The 25,923-nt window shown below is 34.1% G+C and overlaps 1 protein-coding gene across 4 annotated transcripts in view; it reads left to right on the top strand.

Annotated features, from left to right (window-relative positions):
- LOC128878082 (protein I'm not dead yet-like) overlaps positions 1 to 25,232 on the top strand; it is a 25,519-nt gene extending 287 nt beyond the window's left edge. Inside the window, exons 1-4 of one of the 4 annotated variants that reach the window (XM_054125945.1) lie at positions 10,088 to 10,356; positions 20,004 to 20,065; positions 23,783 to 23,900; positions 24,708 to 25,231. In XM_054125945.1, the coding sequence (XP_053981920.1) occupies positions 20,010 to 20,065; positions 23,783 to 23,900; positions 24,708 to 24,983 (450 nt within the window). In that variant the 5' untranslated portion in view covers positions 10,088 to 10,356; positions 20,004 to 20,009 and the 3' untranslated portion in view covers positions 24,984 to 25,231. Of the gene's footprint in view, positions 1 to 10,087; positions 10,745 to 20,003; positions 20,066 to 23,782; positions 23,901 to 24,707 lie in introns of those variants that run through there. The other 3 variants (XM_054125944.1, XM_054125943.1, XM_054125942.1) reach the window with 3 other exon arrangements.
- Positions 25,233 to 25,923: the final 691 nt, after the last annotated feature.

Here is a 25,923-nt window from a genome sequence, read left to right as displayed (position 1 = left end):
ACACACACACACACACACACACACACACACACACACACACACACACATTGCGCCGGAGGGTCGTATAGCGAGGAGAATCCATTATAACAACACTATTTATTACATTATAAATATTATAAATATTATATATTATTACATTATAAATATTATAACATTATAAACTTTGAGATATAGTAAAGACTTCCGTTAAAAAAAATTTTGCTTTCGCTTCGTTTAATGCAAAAAAATTTATTTAAATGGGGAGGGGGGCTGACAGTAAGCCCCCCCCCCCCACATATTAATGATAAGCAATATCGACAGAAAAACATGCAGGATTTATGCGCTAATTATGCGCTATCGTATAAGAGCAATTTCGATTTTTGCACTCATCCCCTAAGGGACTCTTGGTGCAAATGCAAGTTTTGTCTCGTAACTTGCTCATATTACCAACTAAACAGTTTATTATAAAAGATAACACTGCTTTCATGTACTATATGATATACATTAATGTACAAATAATATATGGTAATAATTGTATGTATACACACGCGCACACACACACCAGGTAGATTGAGCAAACGTCAAAGACTTGCAAAATTGAAATTAGGAAGCACAAAAATTAAAATCATCTCAATAATAACACTTAATTCGAGTATCTGTCGGGCATAATTGAATAATGTCATTTTATTAATGTCAACAAATCAGGAGACAAAATTTAGATTTGCACTAGAAAGAAAGGCCCTTAATGGAGCGCAAAATTGGAGTTCAACATAATAACGCATAAATAGTGCATTATTATGCAATTTTTTCGTTAAATTTTATTTAAGTGTGGGGGCTAGCTAGGCAGACGTACTTCTAGCAATACAACAGTGATTATGTACAAGATCTCAAAAAGTTTTCATGTGCGTAGTAATCATAAGTAGATATTAATGAAACAAAAACTATGGAGGTATAGGGTGAGGATAAGGACCTGTTTAGGATAAAGGTCAACAATATGGAATACCTGAAAGAAGAAAAATCAACGATACTTGGTGAATTATTATACGTAAGAAAATTATGGTATCGTGTCGAGGGATAAGTCCGTAGTGTATTCAATGAAACTCAATGTTGTCCCACCTGGATCGTTCAAAACTTCGAATATTTTGAAAAGGTGGAATTAAGACGATAACTGAAAGATGGAAAAAAATTATAAAAACGGAATCGTTAATACGTTTATGTTTAAAGTAAACATAAGTTATAATTTCTTTCGCTGAAAGTTAACGTCGGAAAACGACGTTACATATGGGATGATCTAATATAATGTCATGTACATTCGAAAGATCTATTCTTCCTATAGAACTTTCTTTTTGGAATTGTTTTCGGAACTAATGACGATACATTGAAGCACCGAAGAGATAAAAATAAAAATTCGCGGTTCCTGCTGCGTGAACTCCTTCGATCAAAAATCTTAACAAAATAGTCCGATTTATTCGTTCAACCTACGGTGCTGACTTTATCGGCAATTAGACAGCCAGAAAATGGTTCACACGCTTCAGAAATGGCAATTACGATGATAATGGCGTCCCATGCACCGGGTAACCAGTTATGATCGACGAGGACACAGAGTTCTTCTCTCGACCGATTCGAGTCAAACGACTCGAGAACTGGCAGAAGGGATGAGCTGCGATCTAATGACTACCGTCGATCATCCCCATGGGGGGTGGAAAAGGTCCAGAAACTTGACGCTTAGGTCTTTTCGAAGCAGGTATCGGATATGTTGATTCTTATCTACTAGAGATTCCATTTCCTTTAACCAGAAAATTTATTGCCGTTATCTGTGATCGGAAAATTCCAAAAGCAAAGTTGTAGAGGGAGAATAGACTTTTCGAATGCACATAATGTTATACAGAAAATGAATAATACAACGTCTGTGGAGACAACGTCGAGTTGAACCAAAGCAGTACGAGGTTATTTCTGAACCTAATAATAAAATATTTTTAGATATAAAAATTGTTTCTTACATGCAGGATTGTTTTATTTAAATCAGGGGTCAGAAATCTTGGGGTCGCGAAATTTTAATGTAAAATATTAAATATTCTCTTTTATTTGTGTTATTGCAAAAAATGTAGTTTTGATGAAAAATGGGGTATATAATTTTTGTAACTATAATGAAAACAATTTTACAACTTTTTGTGCAATTTTTAATATCCTATATTTGTATGTTTTTAAACAAATTCTAAAACTATATTTTTTCATATGTATATATATTGTTACATAATCAATAAATCGTCACAAAATATTTACACCTCTTTATTTTATATTTTTTGGGTCACGAAGAATATCACAATCATAAATAGGGTCGTAAATGAAATAAGATTTAGAAGTCTTGATTTAAATCGAAATGGTTAAATATTTCATGAGGGGATGAAGTTATCAAAAAAAAATTTTTACAAAATTATTTGGTGCAAGTGGACAAATTGTTTGGTATTAATTATATTTGTTGTAAGTAAAGAAGTGGAAGAGGTTTGGAAAAAAAATTAATTTGTTTAAATGGAACCTTATATATTTTTTATTCATAATACAATAGCATTTACTTAAATAAATTCATCGACCTATCATATGCAATCATTTATTGTAACATAAAGTCTCCAATTGGAGTTTCAGTCAATAAGTTTAACGCAGTCCGCCAATCGGTCAAACGAGGATAGAAGATGGAACGAAGGAAAAAAGATATTCTATCCTCTTTTGACCAACTGCGAGGCTACGTTAAACTTACTGGCTTTAAACTTCACTTTGAGGCTTTATGTGATTGTACAATAAATGATTACATATGATAGGTCGATGAATTTGTCTAAACAAATGCTATTATAAATAAAAATATACAGTCAGTGTAATAAGTATTTGTACAAGAATCAATTTTCAAAATAAAACTACATATATTTATTTTATTCATAAATTTTAGGGGAGGAAATAATTAACCAACATTCCTACATATTTTTAGAGTAGATTTTGCGTAAATTAAAGTTTATTACTTTTAATGTGTACCTTTTATTTCTTTCGATATTAGTTTTATTTTAAATTGGTTGCTGTACGAATACTTCTTATACTGACTGTAGAAGGTTTCATTGAAAAAAGTTAATTGGTTTATTAAATCTCCCTCACTACTTCACTTGCAACAAAATTATTTACTCCATACAATTTGTCCCTTTGAATCAAATAACTTCTATTGTAACATTTTTTTAACAGTTTCACCCCATTATAAGATATTCAACCATTCCGATTTTAAAAAAACACCTTGCATGTAAGAAACAATTTTTATATCTAACCAAATTTTATTATTAGGTTCAGAAATAACCTCGTACTGTTTTGGTTCAACTCGACGTTGTCTCCACTGGATTATTCATTTTCTGTATAACGTTATGTGGATTCGAAAGGTCTATTCTCCCTCTATAACTTTGCTTTTGGAATTTTCCGATCATAGATAACGGCAATAAATCTTCTGGTTAAAGGAAATGGAATGTCTATAGGGAGTCACCTAACAATAAGCTCTGTACCTAAAATATCTCCGTTGCTTTCGATGATACGCAGAAACATATCGTATCATCCTTAAACAAAAGAAGATAATGTTTCGTTTAAAGAAGGACATGCTATAGTAGAGAGTAGAGATAGCGTGAACTGCTACTTTTGAATCACGAGTGATTCAATCACGTTCATTCTCAATTACGATGATTTTTTACAGTGATTCGTGATTCTTCGTGATCGCTTCTGATTGGTAGAGAACATTCTTTTCACTTTTCACGAATTATGTTGTTCTTAGGTTATATATGTATTATAATATAGTCTAAAAGCAATGTTAATATAATTTTAATACAATTTAAATTTGACTCATTTGTAGTTTCTTGAATTTCCGCTAAGGAGAGATAGTGATACACTAACGATAATAAATAACATGAACCGCTTCTGAAACGCCATTTTTCGGATCACGGTCGTGTGATCGAAGTTTAATCACGACTGCGATCGTGATTGTGTGATCATCGTGAAAAATCACTAATAATGATTTTTCACGCCATCCCTAGTAGAAACAAATGTCTGAAAGTCTAGTTTCCGAGATTTTAAGGTCATTGGCGATTTGTTAAATGTGATGGGCTATTTTCACCATTGTAAAATTGTACTTGACGTAACTGAAATAAGAATGTTTAATAAGAATGTTTTGTCTCTTGTAAAAAATCGTTAATGTAGGCATCGAAACACCGTCGAAGAACAACTTATGTCTCTGAACGAGTTGTGGTTATTTTCGATGGAGAACATTAACATACAACGTTTATTCAGCGCAACCAACCGCTCCAGAAGGTATTCAACGGATTATCACAGAATGTGGTAATATCATGACCATAATTTTAAATACTGTGCAATATTATGACGAAATAGATTAGAAAAATGTATAGAGAGTAATAGTCGTCAATTTTGAGCACATTCTGTAGTATTCTATTCGTGTACATTTAATGATATTAAAAGAATAAACATTTAATTGTCTATGTACGGTAAAGTATAATTTTGTATGAATAACGCCTCGGAATGTTATCCGAAGGTCAATATATTGTGGATGTGTAAATTCATCTTTTTATCAGCTACAATACAATTATTACTTATTAGCTATAATACAATAATTAAGATACCAAATCACATTTTTAACAAAATTCTAATAATCTTGAAATTTCGAAAAATATGACCTAGACATAATTTTTTTTTCTATCACGATACGTTCCCCTCCATATCAGCATAAAAAATTCTATTATGCACATCAATAATGAAGTTCGAACCTTTTTTTTTTCTATTTTTGAAAAGCAACACTAACAATAATACAACAGAGGGAAAAGTTTGTTCGATGATTTCAATAGAAGACATCTTTATCTACAAATTCCCACAGATTTCCCGAATCTCTCGGGACCATAACTATTTTCATAATCGAAGTTTAGGTTACTCTGTTTAGAGAAGAATATTTTCGAGCCCGTACTTTGACGCCATTTTAAATATCATGCAAAGTAGACAAATATTCAAATGTAATACAACAGCAAACTTGTATATAGTTTCAAGAATATCCTCCATCGCACAAAATAAAAATCGAACACTTCAAACGGTAATTTGTAATACTTTTCAATGCGTTAAGAAAAGCAAGCGTGATGCTTGACGCAGTACCGCGTACTGCTTCCTACTGAAACCCTGCACTTCAAATATAAAATAACGTAACTTCCTTTTGCTACAGTATGCAGGGATGCCTTCTACACAAGATTGTATGGTACGAAGTCAGGAATAAAAACAGTGATTTTTCGACTTTTGGCCATATTGGAAATGGGATATACTTTGGGTATAGAAAGTATTCGTACACCGATGAATTTCTAAAAAAAACTATGTAAAATTGTAATTTATTAACTTATCTTTTATAAACAATGACATTCTACATATTCTCGGAAATCTCTAGAATAGATAGATAGATTACAAAAAAATAGCTATTTATGTAAGTTGCGAAATTAACAAAAAAGAAACAATTAATCGATAGAAATATTGTAGCAATAAGTATTCGCACAACTGTTTAATTTTTAAAACTTCATTAAAAACAAAGGAAATTTACATTAATTTACAAGTATATAATACTTCCTTCGTGGGATAGCCTTTTGATTTTATAATTATTGTAACTCTTCTAAGCATTAAATTAACTAAATTATTAGTTATTCGAAGTGAGATCTTCTTCAATTCCTCTATTAGAGTCATTTCTAAAAGTACTTTCTTGGAAATTTGATGTTTTCTAATTCGTACGGAGCAATAAACTAACGTGTTTGCGTTACTAACTCTACTGTAAATGGTTCGTCATAAGAATCGCACAAATGCTTATTGCTTCTATACTTTTACCCACTTTTCGCATTTTTTTGTTAATTTCACAAAAATTATATCAACTAGTAAATGTTGTTTGGACTATATATATCTCAGAGACTTCCGAGAATATGTAAAATATCATTAATTATAAAAAAGAAGTTAAGAAACTACAATTTCACACAAAAGTTTTTTGGGAAATTGATCGGTGTAGGAATACATCCTACACCCACTGTAAGTGAATAATGAAATACTTAATTTATAGATTAACTGTAGCTTTATTCACTAAATTGAGTCGAGCAAACTGTGATCTTTTCTCAACGAGGAGCCGCGCAAGACTGACCGATGAACGATAAAAGAAAACCGTAGAAAGAATTTCTAGCTGTATACAGCGTAGTTTTAGCAAATCTGTTTAGTCTTTAGTAAACTACAGGAAGTGTCTTTTCAGGTACTTGAGAGGGTAGGCCATAGCCTAAACGAAAACTTTCACTTTCGTTATTCTGCGGCAGAGATGGGCAAACCCCTAGGCTTCGAATAAATCTGGAGTTTGCCGATGTGTTTGTCTCGTTTCTTTCTCTGGAAAATGTTCAAAAGAGGAAACGTGACAAACACATCGGCAGACTTCAGATTTATTCGAAACCTAGGGTCTTGCCCATCAGAATCTGCGGTAACAGATATAACGTTGTGTATTTATTCTCAGTACATTTATTTTTGTAGTAAAATGACACGTTGCCGTTTAGTAAATATTGGAAATGGGTGGAATTAATAACAGTCCTTTTTTTATTTTAAACGTCTACTTTATTCGACGACTTGGAAGGACGTGTTGGCCGTCTAGAGAACGAACGAGAACTAACTAAAAGCTCAGGTCTACGCGAAAGAGAAATTCTAACGTCTACTTAAAGAAAAGGAAATTTTGCCTGCGCTCTGTTTATTGCCCTGGCCTTCGACAACAAACAGGCAAGGGTCGTCAGACCTGGTGCTGCCAGTCCGATACTTTAACTGTTAAAGTTTAAGACAGAAAGGGCAGTGTCTCTCAACGGTAAATTCATTTTTGCTTAACGCAATTGTATGTATATGTACAGTGAGTAACTTTAATATTCGGACACTATGAAATTTTTACTTTAGTACATCATAACTTCGTTTTTAATAAAACAAATAAAAAACATAAGAGTACAGTGGCAAATATCATCAAACGGTTTAAATACGAGGATCCTATAGAGTCTATACTCCAAAAGGGCCAACCGAAGAAGTTGAATGCACGTGATAAGAGGAAACTAATAAGAAAAATAAAGAAGGATCCTTCACTCAGTGCAGCAAAATCAGCAACAGAGCTCTTAAACGAGACTGGGAAGAAGGTACATCCCCAAACAATTTGCAGAGTCTTAAAAGATAGTGGTTGCATTGGAAGAGTAGCTAGGAAGAAACCATATGTGAATGAACAGAATCGAAAGAAGAGATTAAATTCTGCTAAAGAATTTGTTTTGAAGGAAGAAACATGGTGGAACGATGTCATTTTTACCGACGAAAGTAAATTTAACATTTTTGGATCAGATGGAAGGTGGCGTAAGAAAAATGAAGAATTTAAATTTAAAAATCTAAGGCCGTCTGTAAAGCATGGAGGAGGCAGTGTGCTTGTCTGGGGCTGTATATCTACATTTGGGCTGGCCGAATTAGTTTTTATTGACAATATTATGGACAAAAATGTATATTTGAACATATTAAAAAATAATTTACACAAAAGTGCTACACAAATGGGAATTTTAAACACATTTAAGTTTTACCAGGACAATGACCCGAAACATAAGGCACCCATCGTGCAAGAATATTTACTGTACAATTGTCCAAAATTTTTACAACCACCACCTCAATCACCTGACCTCAATCCTATCAAAATGTGTGGAATGAACTAGAGCGACGTATCAGGACAACAACAATATCTTCAAAAGAAATGTTGAAACATCGGTTAAAAGAAGAATTGGACAAAATAACTATTGAATATTTAAAAAAAAATCATTAGCAATATGCCACAACGTTTAAAAGAAGTGATACAACAGAATGGCTACTCAACAAGATATTAAAACACATATTATTATAAAAATTGACCTCAAAATAAATAGTTTCTAAAAGTGTCCGAATATTAAAGTAACGCGCAAAATCAGACAATGTTTTGTTTAAATCGTGTTATTTCACACTTACAGAAAGTATGTAAGTAAAACTTATACTACTGTTTACTGAACATATACGTTAATATAATACTTGATTATGTTTTTTGCTTGTTTTGTTAGAAACGAAGTTATGATGTGATAATGTAAAAATCTCATAGTGTTCGAATATTAAAGTTACTCACTGTATATAACACTGTCCAACAAATTTAAACTTTTTTTAAATTCCGCGATATCCACTAGGTGATTCTTATAGGGTTCCTCGTCCTAAATACAAATCTGAAAGTGAAATTGCTCCATCACCCTTAGTTTTTGAGAAATTCGAGATTTTGTAAATACAGTCAATTATGTGAGAAAACGTAGTACTACTTGAAAACTACGAACGCTAGAAACTTCCATTTAGTCTTAAAAGATAGAGGAGTGTTTTCTGAATATGAAGACATATTCCTTTAGAATTATCTACTCCTTTGAATGCCTGTAAATGAACACCAAAGTTCAAAAAGTTGGCGACACGAGTACTTTTCACGAAATACTTTTGTATTTTAATGAAAAGTTATTCGTCTAGGTCGAATTTACTATGCATTATAGGATTCTGCAAACATTTCTTAAGAGAAAACCACCCGCGGTAAATGTTGGAACGTTTTCTAGATCGTACAGATCCAGGACGAATTCTGTTTGCCGGCGCGCAGGCTTCGGTCGCTTTATATCGGTTAATCAGGGCCGTCGTCATGCGTTCTGTACAATCGTCGCCACGTGCTTGCATAATAACCATCAAATTCTCGTAACTTCGTTAAAATTCGCACCACATTGACGAATAGAAAACCATTTTAAAGCTTAATGTTTCTCCTTTTAGATACTTTAATCTTTTGTTATTTAAGTTAGTGTTTGGGGGGTAAACTCTGCTCTAAAGAGAGATTTTTTATAGGTAGCAGTTTTCATTAAAAATTAACAACAAAATATACAATTATAGATTGAATTAATTGTTAAATAATTCAATTTAGATTTAAATAAAGTTTGCTCAATACGAAATTAGCAAAAGTCGAATAATTGAAGATATAAAAACGGGAAATTAATGATTAAAATTTAAACAGTGGACAATTGTCTCTGTTTTGTTGAGTTGCAGTATAAATGAGATATTAAAAATGAAGAATTACTTATCTGGAACATGTTAATGTAATACAAAAACCGATAGCGCGTGGCACCGATTAGGCGAATCCCGTAGCGACGGCCCTGACTGACCGAAACATAGGGAGCAATGGCTGTGCAGCGGCAAAACACCGTTCATGCGTTCCGAGTTGACGTTTTGTGAAACCGTATGGACTAGAAACCGTTCCAACATTTGCCGCGGGTGGTTTTTTCTTCAGAAATGTTTGCAGAATCCGATAACGTAGTGTACAATCGACCTAGGTGGATAACTCTTCATTAAAATACAAAAGTATTTCGTGAAAAATTCACGCATCATCACTTTTTTTAAAATTCGGTGTTCATTTACAGGCATTCAAAGGAGCAGATAATTCTAAAGGAATATGTGTTCATATTCAGAAAACACTCCTCTATCTTTTAAGAGTAAATAGAACTTTCTAGCGTTCGTAGTTTTCAAGTAGTACTACGTTTTCTCTAAAAACCGACCGTTTTTACAAAATCTCGTATTTCTCGAAAACTAAGGGTGATGGAACAATTTCACTTTCAGATTCGTATTTAGGACGAGAAACCCTATAAGAATCACCTAGTGGATATCGCGGAAAAAAAATCGTGTTGGACAGTGTAATTCAACAGCAAATATTCCAAGAGGCCAGGTTTTTCGGGATCCGGCGCATCGCGCGGTGGATCGAACGAATCGATCGATCTCGCGGATGTTTCCCCTGGCGTTCGATTCCTGCGCTCGGTAGGTGAAGTATTCGACTCGGTAATTAATATACATATAATAGTTCATGCCCTGGACTATGCCCGGTATAGAGGATCGTCGAGGCATCAAGGTCGCGGGACGGACAACGACGTTTGCATCGCGGAGCCGGTGCTCCATTGGGTTCACTTACCAGTCGTTGGAGAACGAACCAAGTAGACAAGAGACGAACCTCGAGGTAGGGGTAGACAAAAAACAAGGAAAGAAGAAGAAGAAGAAGATGAAGAAGAAGAAAACGCAGGAACGACAAGAGGAGAGAGAGAGGGAAATAGATGGAGAGGGGTGATAGCTTAATCGTAAGAGGTCCGACTCTCTGCGTGCCTTTGAACAGAACGGACCGTGGTGGTGCAGCGTGCGTGCAACTACCGAAAGTGGAACCACTTTTTTGACAGAGAACTCGCTCGTGTATACCGTCTCCTGTGATCCAGTGGATCAGATCCACTCGCAACAGGACAGTGAACACGGGTACGCGCGGAAAACGACACCGGACAATTTCCCGTTCGATCAACGGTAACCGAATTCACCGCCGACTGGGGAACGTATGCATTTTCGAACGTACGCGTTTATTAATCGGCCAGGTGATATCCGATCGATCGGTTACTATCGACATTCTGATCGTGTCGGTGAATGGTGCGGCGATCGTGATTTTTACGAATGTTCCTCGGTCCTGTGGCTCCAGAGATGGGCGATATCTGACCCGTGTAATACATAACGAATAAAACCAACGTACGTATAGACTCGCTGGCGGAAAGGAATTGACTCGAAATTTGTGCGATTCCAAGATATGACCCACGACTACGGCTACCATGCGAGTTAAGGAAACATAAACGTTTGTAACGAGGGCTCCAGTTCGGTTTGTAAATTTCATACTTCGGCGCATACTTAATTTTTATACATAAATCACGGAATTTGTTTGATCTTTTTCTAAAAATGTTCAGTTACTTCTCTTGAGAAAGACGTAATTTTTACTTGATCCCTTTCTACCAAATATTGAAGGATTATTCGAGGTATCGAGGATAAACATTCTCCTATTTTAAGGAAGCAATGTCAATGCTAGAGTGTGTGCCTTCAACTAATGATTCAAAGTCGACAACCGTAAACATCTACTCAATGATTGTTTGGTAGAGTCATTCTACGCGAAATGGAACACTTTTCAAGTACCATTCTAGATTGTTGCTCAAATTTGAATATATTGTAATTTTCAGCGCCAATTCTGTTGATTCAGCTGTTCAAAGAATAGTGCTAACTTTTCTCAATAAATAACAACTGTTGATCTAGCGACCAAATAAGTTGCTGAATTAACAATTATATCAGTTTGCAATTCTTGCTCAGAAATCCCCATTTTTATAACAGCGAAAAATCAAAAAATTTGCTCTCTGCATGTCAAGTTTAAAAAGAGAGGCCACTTTAAAATTGTTGCTCAAATTTCAATATATATTGTAACCTTTAGCACCAATTCTGTTGATTCAGCTGTTCGAAGAATAGTGCTAACTTTTCCCAATAAATAACAACTGTTGATCCAGCGACCAAATGAGCTGCTGAATTAAAAATTATATCAGTTAAAAAAACTTAATTAATAAATGTTTGCAATTCTTGCTCAAAAATCCCCATTTTTATAACAGCGAAAAATCAAACAATTCAGGTTTAAAAAAAGATGACAGTTTAAAATTGACTACATGAAAATTAATCGAAATCGACGCTGCGTTAGTTCTTCATTTAAATTTGAATATTTATTTAACGATTATCGGATGAATATTTATTTAATTTAGTCCATCTCTGCCCGTTTCTCCTAAGAGACGCGAAGGCAAGTTGAAGCATCGTTGTTTCAAGTCTTTCCTTATCACTAAAATTCAAAGAGTTTTTGAACACAAATAAACTTGTTTGTGGCGAGCCTAAACGAGACCACGATTGCAACGGGCAAACCGCCATAATCATTCTGATTTGCGTGTGTTCCCCTACAACTCACTCTCTTTTACAACGAGCGTTTTACAAGGATGTGTCGTGACACGGTTTGCTAACTATGTCAACACGCAGGCATTGAAATCTTTGAAACAAATGCCACTTTAAAGATTCGTAAGTGAAAATATTGATCAAAATCTTGTTTACTTTCAACGCATTGCCAACCGATTAGGTATATCTTCCTGTTTACGCTCGCTGTATTGTGCGGTTGGAAACATACACAATAACCATGTGATACAAACTGCATTCAATTTAAAATCAAAGATAATATTGACAGTCGGTAGATAAGAGTTAATGTTGAAAAGAGGTGCATACTTGAAATCCCTTTTGTCTCTAATCTTATACGGATTAAAATTACACTCAAAATTGTCCGATCGTTAAATATTTGCATAACCACCCAGATCTAACAGTTATGTCAAATTTAATGAAAGAAAAATTGTAAAATTTGACGAAAATACTACGGTATTAATCGTCGTCTTATAAGAGTTATAAAAGTGTAAGTTAAGCCACGTTATCGTGTCAAGTTTATGAAAAGTGTGCGGTCTACTAAGTGTTAATTAATATTGCTACTAAATATGGAAAAATGAACTATGCTCGGTATTATTTCCATAGTTTAGAATATTATAGAGAGATACAGTGTATTTAATATCAAGCGTATCGTGAAGTACATTAAATAACAAAATTACGACTATAACGAGCAAAATGCCATAACGTATATCCTCAATTGCTCGCTTTTATAACGTTTACACCGATATATCGTACACGGTTTCACTATGCAAGTATGCGAGCGTACATACATTGAAGTCTGCGAAACAAACGCCAACTTGAATGTTCGTAAATAAAAAGTCTGATTGAAAACGCGTTTTTTTCTAATTAGCATTGCTTCTAATTACGGAGAAGGAAATCCTGTTTAGTACCGAGCGCATGATTTACAACATTACACACAACGAAAGATGGAGTTTGATAGAAATTATATTACAGTATATACGTGCACATTAATACTAACAGTTGTAATTAATTGGCTTTATGCACAGGCGCGTACGAATCTGAAAAACATATGCTAAATGTATGCAAAAAATATGCATTTATGCAAAATGAGGCGTTACTATTAATACGAACGGAATAATACCCGTTAGATGACAATATTTACATTTTTTTTATGTACAGTTAGATGTTAATAGCCTTGGTCAATAGAATTCGATTAAGGAAATATTTCAAGAAGACAACTTTTCCTTCTTTCTTCATATCTAAGAGTAAATATAATAATATTCCGCGAAAAAGTTGCCTTCCCAGAATATTCGCTTTTTTGTTTTCATTTAAAGAACAATAATAATTGTACCAGACAGTGCATTTACAGATAAATTTCTATAATTATTTGCTGTGGATTGCAGAACAAAAATTAAAACTCTTTCTATGTATTCGTCGAACTGAAGAAAAGATATTATAATTTTACCAATCTATAAAATATATTTTGTATCTCTTTCGTTCTCCATAGTGATCGCTTTTTTGTTTTCATTTAAAGAACAATAATAATTGTACCAGACAGTGCATTTACAGATAAATTTCTATAATTATTTGGCGTGGATTGCAGAACAAAAATTAAAACTCTTTCTATGTATTCGTCGAACTGAAGAAAAGATATTATAATTTTACCAATCTATAAAATATATTTTGTATCCCTTTCGTTCTCCATAGTGATATACATTATAAATACATAAAACCACGTTAGTAACTATACAGGGTTTCTCGTTTAAATTGAAATAGTTCAATATATTATTAGGGGATGAAATCATCACAAAAATGTTTTAACCAAAGTAATTTAGTCCAAAGGGGCAAATTGTATGATAAATAGCCAGGCAATTTTTATGCATTTATAAGAAATTTGAATGCGCAAGAAATGGGAAAATACACACGGTATCCAATAACATGAAAAAAATATTAAAAGTAAAGTTCATATTATAATATTTGCAGAGTAAAATAAATTCCTATTTAGGTTCAGTTTTTTGTAGGCACGTATGCTAAGATTTTATTTTGCGTAAAGATCCACAGTCTAATTATAAGTGAAATTGTTTCAGAGATATAACAAAACAATTAATCTTTTTAAGTGGAACTTTATATAATTTTTATCCACAATGCAATAACATTTATCTACACCATAATAATTTGCCCCTTTATATAAAATAATTGTTTGTATAGCTTCATCCCCTCACGAGATATTCAACCGTTCCCATTTAAACAAACATTCTGTATATTATTTTTCTCTCTCTCTAATCATTTGTTGTTCGAATCTATTAACCTACCAAGCCATCGAGAATGAAAAATAAAGTCGTCGGCGTCGATAGATTCGACTAATCACTAATACAGTGAGCAATAAATGCAAATAAATTCTCCAATCCCTTGCTGTGCGTTAAAAACTAACAAATTCGATTCCGCTTTGCTCTCTGCACGTGGTGATTTAAATCAAAACAGTCTCGACCATCAAATCGTTTTCTAATGACACGTTACCTACCGGGAATTTATCCACTATTACTAAATTCAATTCGAGCTCATAATTCATACAACGGAATGTGCCGTTTCGCGACCGTTCGATACACAGTTGCAACACCATAGATCGAACAAAAGATAAAAAACACACCGATCGGTACACAACTTCCGCTAAGTTAGAAGTTCTTTTCCTTCGACGACCTTCGGCTGCCGATAACAGAAGAAAAGGGAGAAAACCCGTGACGCGTGTACGCGGGTAAAATTCCGTTCTTGAAGCAAAATGACGAAACACGTTGAGCATTAATTACGACTTGGTGAATGGCGTGTTTTGCATTCGATCAAACTTAATCCCATTCAGATATCGATCGCGTGCGGTGGGAATCGAACGATAAACGACCGCGAAGCTGAAACTGGGAATAAATTCAACGACGGATACGTAAAACGCGTCGACGGGGTTAGATGACCCACCGTGAGACCGGCGAGGTCAATCTCGTTCGGTGCCGCTTAGTAAAATTACTTGGCCTGTAATCCCGGCAAACGGATCATAGGGAGGGAGAAGAAGGAAGCGGGAGACAAAGAAGCACCGCAGCTCTTTGTATCGTCGATTCGATCGGGAAACAATAGCGTTCGTGAAGCTGTGTGAAGCTGGTGGCTCACTTTGTACAAGCTCATAAATAATTAAGAGTTCTGACTTCATTTTCGAGTTCTATCGATTAGAACTATTGGATCATTTTTTAAACGATTTTAAGTGCGAGAATCTGTGCTATGTACACGTATAGGGGTGATCTGCTGTTCGATTGGGGCGAGTTCTGATGAAACTAAAAGAGGATAGTTCTTGGATAGTTTTGAACATGCTAAAGAACATATTGGATTGTCCGGAAAGTTCATGCCTGTCTTTAAGAAAAATTCAAAGGCATGTTTGAATTTTGATGTATATTTATTGAATTATATCTGTACCATTTTGTTCCACAACCTTTCCACCTGTTAAGGCTCCATACCACAGTGCGCGCGCGGTAAGTGGGTGCATTTTTAATCATTTTTTTCGAGCAAACGATGAATGTTTTTGTTTTCATTGATACTTGTATCCAATATATACATAAATAAGACACTACACAAATTTTCTTATCCAAATATTACGAATAGTTTGCGGTGTACACCGCTACACTCTGATGAAGTTGCTGCTTGGTGGTTGACAGCGATTAAGCTATACGGTTCATCTGAAGAAAAAAAAAATATATATTTATAAACTAGACATATAGGTTTACAGCACTACGTACGGATTTCTTTATAAAGGGTCCCCTTCTATTTTATTTTTATTCATAAAGAATGAAAATTGTCTGTGAAAATGGGAAATAAAATTCGGTGGTTCGTCATTTTTTTTCTATATGTCTAGTTTATAAATATATATATATTTTTTTTCTTCAGATGAACCGCATGGCTTAATCGCTGTCAACCACCAAGCAGCAATTTCGGCAGAGTGTCCTTTTGATAGCGGCTCACAGTGGGATGAAAAGGCTCTCGGCGATCAAAAATCCGTAACTTTGGTTCTCTTGAAAATATTTTAATGAAATTTTAGGAACTTATTCCCTATACTATGATACTTAAGTTATATGAGCATAAATCAATTAGAGCTACAGGGTGTCCAAATATTCACGTATAAAGTGTAACGCGTTCAATATCTTTCACTTGTTTGACATACTTAATGTTATTTAACCAAAATTTGACTCAAACCTGTTATTAACTATGAGAGAAATGTATTTAGTAATTTAAAAATGACAAGATGTACGTAATAATCATAGAAGTAAGCGTACAAACGTACATACCATTTTCCGCACGAGTCCCACTAAGTACAATCACCAATTTTTCAAAAAGGGGCACGAAGGAGCACCCGATCTTTGCAGAATCTGATAGAGGATGGTTCACCCTTTCCAGTGATAGCAATGAAACTGCGGACAACTGCGGCCAATTTTTTACAACTATGCGTAAAGTTAAGAGTTCCGTGAAACGTATGTATTATTTTAAACTCGAGCCCCATTATTTAAAAATTTTCTACATTGCAACTTAGTTTGTCATCATGAGGAGTTCGTATACATGTTTATCTTCTCGCTAAATCCATTAAAAAGTCTATATGACGGGCAAACCATCGCATCTAGTACCGCTTTTCGATTATCAAGCGCTGCGGCCAACATGTGTTTAGTCCAATTTAATCGCCATTTTCTCGAAATGGAGCACCTAGGAGCACCTGATCTTTGCAGAATCTGATAGAGGATGGTTCACTCTTTCCTGTGATAGCAATTAAACCTTGGACAAGTGCGGGCAATTTTTTATAACCATGCGTAAAGTTACAATTTTACTTAAATGTACTTCTCTCCATGCAGACCCTATTATTTAAAAAGTTGTTAACATTTTGATTTACTTTATGTATTGAATACTATCTATACAAATCTAGTAAACATTATAATTCATTTGAATATCGTCTTTCTGAGCAAAGTTTTTTAGAATCGTATATTGAAGTTAGGAGTAATATCGTAAGCGTTTTTCTTGGACGAATTTCAACTGCCTTTGAATGCGCACCACAGCAAAACGGAAGCAAATATCAAAAAACGGATTGCACTACATTAAACAGCAATTTATCCTCTATCGATGTACGTAAACAGTTTTTCCATTTTTCGAATTCACGAAAATCGATTTTTGATCGCCGAAAGCCGTTTCGTCCCACCGTGCGGCGTGCACCGCAAACTATTCGTAATATTTGGATAAGAAAATTTTTGTAGTGTCTTATTTATGTATATATTGGATAGAAGTATCAATGAAAAAAAAACCATTCATCGTTTGCTCGGAAAAAAATTATTAAAAATACACCCACTTACCGCGCGTGCACTGTGGTATGGGGCCTTAAGGAATGTACAGATGTATTTGTTTTCAGCCATTCCGATATATTCAGACCTGTACCGCCTACTACAAATCGGCATGGACTTTCCAGACAGCCCAATATATTAAGCTGGCGTAGCCATTTCAAAAGGCCAATGCCAAATTAACACGATATTTTTTTGCTATTTATTTGCTAATTATTTGCCAAAGAATTAATTGTTTTGCTCCAGCCGTTTTCAAGAAACAATGGCTATGCTAGCGTAATAATAAGCTAGCGTATATCAATTCCATTCTTGCAGCACACTCTTTTGCTAACTATTTGCTCTTAATCCACCGAATATGAATTTTTTTTTTGATAGTTCTGAAGAATTGTATCAATAAGAACTTTTGAATAATTGTTTTTAACTGTTAATTTCGTCCTAATCGAACAACAGATCATCCTGTAATTACTTTCGATTCGGGAACCTAAAATTGTTTAATAAATTACCAATAGTTCTAATTGATGGAACTATTAGTTTGATTGATCGGGAACTACAGAACTACTGGAAATGAAGTCAACTTTTACTTACAGTGGAGACTCCCGTATCCGAACTAATAAGGAGACAAAAGTGGCCGGATAATGGAATTTTCGGATAATAGAATAATTACTTTCTTTCGTATTAAATATCATTTATTCAAGTAGAAATGAACAAAATTAAGTTTTTTTCAACATATATCTAACCGTTCCATTACGTTTTAATCGCCAAGTCACATAAATTTTGTATTGTAAGTAACGTAGCATTACATTCCCGTTGTGCCTCAAACCAGTGTTGGGCATAATCATGATCATAATTACGGTTACGATTGTAATCAAATGTTTCAGAATTATGATTACGATTGTAATCGCAAATTTTTCTGCGATTACGATCGTATTTTCAGGGATTTTTAACCATCGAAATTTTGTACCTGAAAACTGACTTCAGATTCGTGTTCCACGCCCCAAAAAATTTAGAAAACCATGCTTTCGTCGAAATAAAAAATTGTAAAAAGTTACCCTATCTACCCTATGCCATGAATTATGTTAACTGAAAATTTTTAACTTTTAATTTTGACAATCAGCATGGTTTTCTAAGTTTTTTTGGGGGTGAGGAACACGAACCTGAAGACGGTTTTGAGGTACAAAATTTCTATGTCAGAAAACACCTGAAAATAGGATCGTAGTCACAACTCTGAAACATTTGATTATAATCGTAATCGTAATTATGAAAGTACGTAAAATAAAAGGTACTATCATTGTAGGTGTTCGAAAAAGGGTGGTTCCATTTGAAAAAATGAAGTTGACCCTGATACCTTAAAAAAAAATAACAAAAACAATAATATTTTTGGCATCAATTGAATTTTGACTCATTGAACCATTCAACGTTGTCCTTATGATATTTGATGTATCTTTAACAACAACAAAGATATTTGAGGTGCAAATGTTAACTGACACACCCTGTATACTGTAGCAGTACATAGGAATTTTTCAAAATATCAGTTTTATAAGAATGGTGAACATTTGAAAACAAATCACGTTTTAAATACAAAATTTACAGTAATATCTATAGCAAGAAATGCTCTCAACTGATCGTAAAATCCGTATGTACTTGTCCAACACTGCCTCAAATCATAGAAGACCATTTTCAAATGACTCAAATGCTTCTATATGAGAAGGCAGGTTGTGTGGATAACAAAACATATAGATAATAGAACATCCGTACATTAAGAGATTCGGATAATGGGGGTACGGATACAGGAGACTATACTGTATTTATGAACTCCTATATACAAAGAGAGCTACCAGCTTCACACACATTGCACTTTCACTTACCATTCCGTATACCAATGTTTTCCAAAATAAGAGACGCGTTTCTCTAGACAGAGATGAGCAAAGTTTTCATCTGAATAATAATTTTGAAAAGACCAATCAATGAAAGAAGCATGTACAATGCCCGTCACTCGCATTTGGACGTTATTTGAATAAATTACTATACGACAATGATATCGAATAAATTCAGCTTCGAATAATATTCAAATGAGAGTTACGAATAAAATTAATTTATTCGAGAATAACTGGGGACTTTGCTAATTTATTCGTCATTGAAATAGTTCGAATAAAGAGTGAATTCTTTATTGAAAAAATCTAGTTCGGCTTCTAGTTCGGAGAAGTATGTACAATGCCCGTCATTCGAATTTGGACGTTATTAGAATAAATTACTATACGACAATAATATCGAATAAATTCAGCTTCGAATAATATTCAAATGAGAGTTACGAATAAAATTAATTTATTCGAGAATAACTGGGGACTTTGATAATTTATTTATCATTGAAACAGTTCGAATAGAGAGTGAATCCTTTATCGAATAAATCCAGTTCGGATAACTCTAAAGATTATTATAGGATCCATCTTCGTTACTCTTAAATAAATCTTAGGGAGTTAATGTAGTAAATTGAATTGTAACATTTGAATTGTAATATGGGTTTCAAAGATGACTCTGAGATGCAAGTCTCAACGTCAAACAAATAATAACTTGTTGAAAACTCCAAACTTATTTAGTTCAAAAGGACCGCTGTACACTCGCGATTTTGTAACGCCTGAAACCGCATCGTATTATCATCGTTTCCGTCATAGTGGCGTGTGCGTCAATGAACTACCTGGTCACCGAGTGTTCTTGCATTTCCGTTTTCCATATCGGTCGAGAGACGCGAGATCGGATAGTCGTATTCGAACGATTAACCCGAGACTTTTCTAACGACGTTTCCTTTTGATTCGATAGGGAGCAATGGCCACGCAGTCCGACGATCCGTACCCGGAAATCATCAATTCCACGGACAGAAGGTACGTATGCATGTTTCGCGCGTGACTGAACCAATTTCGACGGAAATCGAACTCGGGAAACCGTTCGATAGACTCGAGACTACGATTCCGTACAATTCGATTAATCTTTGTCGAGGAATCGAATAACTGAAAATGCAATTATGGTTACCTCTTAGCGATGGGCCACTCAATCAGTTAATAGTTAATTGTAATCACGGTAAATATGACAATTGGTCCGCGCAACATGCACACATTAATTAACTTTTAAGGAGGGGAGCCCATAGAGATATTATAGACAGAGTAGGGAACCAGACCTCCAGCTAAAAAGAGAAATATGCCGCAGTTCCCTACCTGTCTATGTCTACCAGCGCAATTTTATGTTAACGATAAATGGTTGTCGTCTATGTTTTTAATAATTACATGTATATTTTACATCATAAAAATAAAAGCATAGAGATGGATAGGGTACCGCGGTCTTTTTCTCTTTTCATTTCCACTTACAGGTAGGCCTGCCTTTCCTGTTCTATCTACATATGTATAGATGTACATGTATATCAATATACATGTAGATGTACATCAATATACATGTATGTATATTATCTCTATGGGGAAGCCTCGCGTTTAGACGCGTGAAAATCATAGCTAAATTCAACAATTTTTTTATTCTAAAACAATTGTCTTACGTAAGATCTGTTTGCTGAGGTTTATTATACATACACCGAGTAATATAAAAATAATATTTATTTAGATTTGTTAAATAAAATAGCGATACTGGAAACATTACACGACAAGAATGATTTTTAATCAGCGCAACAGTGTTCTCAGGTAAGGTTAAACCTGAAATAAAAAACTAAGTATTTTCATTTCACAAGTTTTCGCGATGATTACATTTGCAAAAATTTTTGAATTTGTTTCTTGTTTATAAATATTGTTATTGCAAAATTCCTATTTTTTTATGTAACTCGGCAAGAAAGTGCTTCGCCGATTAGCGAGTTCTTAGAAGAAGAATTGTCATGTAATAGTTCCAGCGTCGCCTTTTCATTTGATAAATCTAAATAAAAATGATTTTTTTGTTATTCAATATATGTATAATAAATCCCAGCAAAAAGATCTTCTTCAAATCAACTGTTTTCGAAAAAAAAAATAATTGTGGAACATAATTATAATTTTTACGCATTGAAGGTGACTTTTCATCCCTTAAGGGGAGAATTACTTTTTTCTGGCTTTAAAAAGCTTTTTCTTTACCAGTCTCTATTTATAAAAGTATGCAAGATTTTGAATTGAAATTTTACATACGCTTCCATTACTATTTTAGCATGATGTACAAATTTTTACAAAAATATTTTCCTAAAAATTGTAAATTATGCGACCCGTTGCCGCCCGTGCCGTCGTGAAACAAATCTTGACCACTGATTGACATGATTTCTACCGTTCAAATAAACTAAAATAAAAAATTCAACCGGCGTTGTACTTTATGTACATATTATTATTGTCTAACGTAAAAGGATCTCTTTTCTAGAAATGGCAGTTAGTAAATCTCTAAAGCTCAAATTTTCAGAAGAATTTCAGAGGACCTAACCCAGAAAAAAGTAATTTAGTCCTTAAAGTATGTATTGTATACAAAATATTTTTATACAAAAGTTTTATGATTTGAAGGAATATGTTATGCAACACATACGTTCCTTCTGTGAGTGGAGGCGTTTTTGAAATTTCAAGGTCTACTTGGTTATTTTAAATGTAACGTTATATTTTTTATGTCGATGTATTAAAGAACATGGAGTCTGAATAAAAATAGTATTAACCTTCATTAGCTCTAAACCTAACAGTTAGCGAATAGTTTTACTTTCTCAAAAGTTATTTAACTAGTTTAACTTTAGCTAGTTTAAACTAAAGTTTAAAATGTTATAACCTTGCAGATTTCCGTAGGACAATGGTGCTATAACCTAATAAAATAATAAATTTCTCCATTAAGTGAGTGCAAACTGCAGTGAAACAGTTTATTATCCCCAATCTACAGTTGATTGCCGCACGGTCAGCCGTTCGGGTCGCGGACCCGAACATTCTTGGTGTAACCTGTTTTATGGCCTGAGAAGTCATCAAGGGTCGAGTCGACCGAGAAAATATAGAAAATGTTGTACCCAGCATACTTTGCTGATAATTGCGCCCGAACACCCGATAGTAACTTCCGTATAAAGTTACGAACGCGACAGACGTTTGAGATATTGTCAATATTACGCTAAGAATAAGTAAATTGTTGAGAAATGAAGTGAAACTATTCGTTAACAATTTGGTTTGGAGCTAATAAAGGTGACTTGACTTTAAAATATCTAAAACGCTTCTACCTATAAAGGAAACAAATGCACTGCATAATGTGCCTCTTCAAATCATGTAATTTTTGTATAAAAAAATTTTTTCATACAGTACATACATCTTTAGGAGTTAATCAGGGCGTGTACGTTCGGTGGATTACCCTATACAAGGCGGAAAAATGTGTCGAACAACCAATAAGAAATAGATACAAAATTAAACATTTAAAATGAGTGATTTCATTACCTCGAACAGTCTTTTCAAGAGTTTTCTTACCCAACTCTGACATACGGTCCGCGACAATTGAATAAACGCATTAATATTTTTCCTATATTATATTCCTATACTATACTCTAATTGTCTTAAAATTAATTCATTCTATTTTTGTAAAATAATTATTCCTATTTAATGAAGATATGCACAGTTAGTTTGAATAATCAGTTACTTACTATAAAAAAATCATTATTCAAGGAAGCAGACACAAATCAATTTGTGTCACTCGCTTAATTAAGTCTCTGTTGTTTACTATTCCTTTGTAATTAATAAGGGAAGTTCAGCAATTGACAAAAAATTTGAATGTTTGCAGAGATAAAGTTCATGGGGACCTAATCACAGAGCCCTTTTCCATTTTGGTCTCAACACGATTTTAGGGGTTGGTAACACCCCTTCGAAATAATTCTGGTTATTCATATTTTTGCTAATATCTCTGAAACCACAAGAGATATTAAACAAATTTTAAATACAAAATTTAATAGATTTTAACATTCTATAACACCGTAATGAGGAATTAAAGAAAAAATTATTTTTAAGAATATCTCTTCCACCATGAACCAAAGTTTAAATTCAAATTTAAATTGTTATAAATAGACTGCAGATCTTTATGCAAAATAACATCTTGGTAAACGCACTTACAAAAATTGAACCTAAATAGGAATTTATTTTACTCTGCAAATATTACAATATGAACTTTACCCTCAATATTTTTTATATTCTTGCATACTGTGTGCATTTTGTAGTTTCTTGCACATTCAAATTCTCTATAAATGCATAAAAATCCGCAGTCAAGTTATAAACTTTCTACTGTTTTTATATGGATTAAATAATACTTAGTTCACTTTTACATAATCAAAAGACACCTACTCGCATGTATAAGAATGTAAAGCAAAGTTGTATTTTAACGTTCTATAACAAATAATTAAAACAATTAGTTTCACATCGAATTTCGTGGTTTTCTCTAAAAAAACGTTATTTCCGATCACAGAATTATTTGAAAGACATAATATCTTTAAATTTTGAAGCTTTCAAGGGTTCTCTTTGCGTTGAAAATAAAAATTTGTTCACATATTCAAATTGAAAATTGGTGTTTGGCCACAAAATACCGCTTTCCAGAACACTGTGCGGCGTAGTGACTTTTAGTGTCAATTGTTTCAGGAAAACCACTAGTTTCCCCATTCTGTTGGCCAGGTTCCTCTCGATTTACTGGAAGTCGATACTGATTGTGATATGGCCACTGATCCTGTTGCCTGTCATCGTCTTCGAGACTACCGAGGTTCGTCGATACACCAGCGTAATCTCTTCTCTGGCTATCATTATCCTTACAATCCTCCCTTTCTTAGTTTTGCGCGGTTCTTTACGTTAGTGTCGTGTATTTGAAGTTGCGTATTCTTTTCCTTTTCTTTTCATTATGGCAAGAATCTCGTGCCATTCACCTCTTTACGAAAATATAAAATCTGTTCTTTATTAGTATTAGTATTGCTATAGTAGAGACCAGAAGAATATCGAAATTGCGAATGTCTTTTGAGCAATTTTTCCATTATAACATATATTAAAAATATATGATAAACTCAACATAAAAACATAATCTGATCTCGACCAGGTTCATTGGTATGTAGAATCACGTGTTAAAATTTCAGAGTCATGCAGAACTGATTAGTATTTGAGATTTTTACATGCACCAGCAGAGAAAATGTTTCATTTTGAAAAAAAATGTTGAAAGTTTCCAGCAGTTTTAAAATAATCACAAAAGCTAAAATACTTGAAATTTCTATACCATAATTTCACAATACATATTCAAACATACAAAATTTAAAAAAAAAATCGATTTTGTGAAGGTACCATACCGGAATGAGCCCTTAATAATAAATACTGTTTAGTATTTCTTGTCCAGTTATTCAGTGTCTCCCTTTTCCAATTTGAAATACACGATAATTAATTTATTTAGTATACAATGTATCCCGAATAACTGCTCGTGATCCCGATTACCTCCTATCTCCTCTATTTTGTGTCGTTTGTTTTTTTTCACGCTGCAAAAAGAGCAAGGCAAAGTAGAAAAAGAAAATTTCTTAATTCGACGCAGGTGATAGCGATGCGGTGTCTATATGTGATCGGTTTGATGGCATTGTTCTGGATGACCGAAGTGCTTCCCTTACCAATCACAGGTCTGATTCCCGTTTTTCTCTATCCGCTGATGGGTATAATGACCACGAGCGATACTTGCGCTTGCTACATGAACGATACCACGATGATGTTCATCGGCAGTATGGTGATAGCGATCGCCATCGAAAACTCTGGTATACACATGCGGGTGGCACTGCTAATCATTAAAACGATCGGTTGCAGTCATCGAAGGTAATTTTCTAGAATTCACAATGGGGGCATCTAGACAGGCACCGCTCATTAACCGTTTGAGTCTCAAGCAGCGCGATTGCACTGTTCAGATTTTATTTGTTTTGTTTTGTTGCGTTTAAAGTGCCGAACTTGGAGAGCTACTGAATATTCCGGTCCCCTTATTTGCTATTGTTTATATTTTTTAGCCGGGCCTAACCCAACCATGAAAAACCAGGGCGTATCGCAAAAAGCGTACTATTTCACGTATGTTTGGCCTGAAATCGATGAAATCCCTTACATTTTGCTGCCGTACAGGTTTTCGCGATGATCACATTTCCAAAAATTTATGAATTTTTCATATTGTTTATAACTATTGTTATTGCAAAATTCTTATTTTTTTTTCTTGATTCATTAATTAATTCCGATTCCGATCCCGATTAATTCCATATTTGTAGAACCTTCCAGCATTCCTGATAATCTCATTTGCAACTATACAGGGTGTCCCAAAAAAGTTTGATGTCCTTAAATGGGGTGTTTCGGGGGGTGATTTGAAACAATTTTTTTCATAGCGAAAATGTTGTTCGAGGCTTCGTTAAGGAGGTATTGACAGAAACCCCCGACCAATCAGAGCGCGAGTTTCTGTTTCTGGAATATCCTCTTAATGAAGCCTCGAACACCATTTTCGCTAAGGAAAAATTGTTTCAAATCACCACCCCACCCGCCCCGGAACCGCCCCTTTCAAGGATTTCCAACGTTTTTGGGTCATCCTGTATATTGCTCATAACTATTGTTATTGCACGAAACCTATTGGTTATAGATTGCCACTAAAAAGAGTGAAATAAAATAATTTTTTGGAAAAAAAATTTAACCGACTTCGAAAAAGGTGCAGTGAAAAGTATGAAATAATTTCTAGTCAATTTATATGAATACGCACTAGCTCTAGATATAATTGCTTAAAAGTATGG

The sequence above is a fragment of the Hylaeus volcanicus genome, chromosome 6 (assembly GCF_026283585.1).
Source record: "Hylaeus volcanicus isolate JK05 chromosome 6, UHH_iyHylVolc1.0_haploid, whole genome shotgun sequence".
Lineage (NCBI taxonomy): Eukaryota > Metazoa > Arthropoda > Insecta > Hymenoptera > Colletidae > Hylaeus > Hylaeus volcanicus.
The sequence above is the reverse complement of the archived record's forward strand: the minus strand, read 5'-3'. Positions and strand labels throughout refer to the sequence as shown.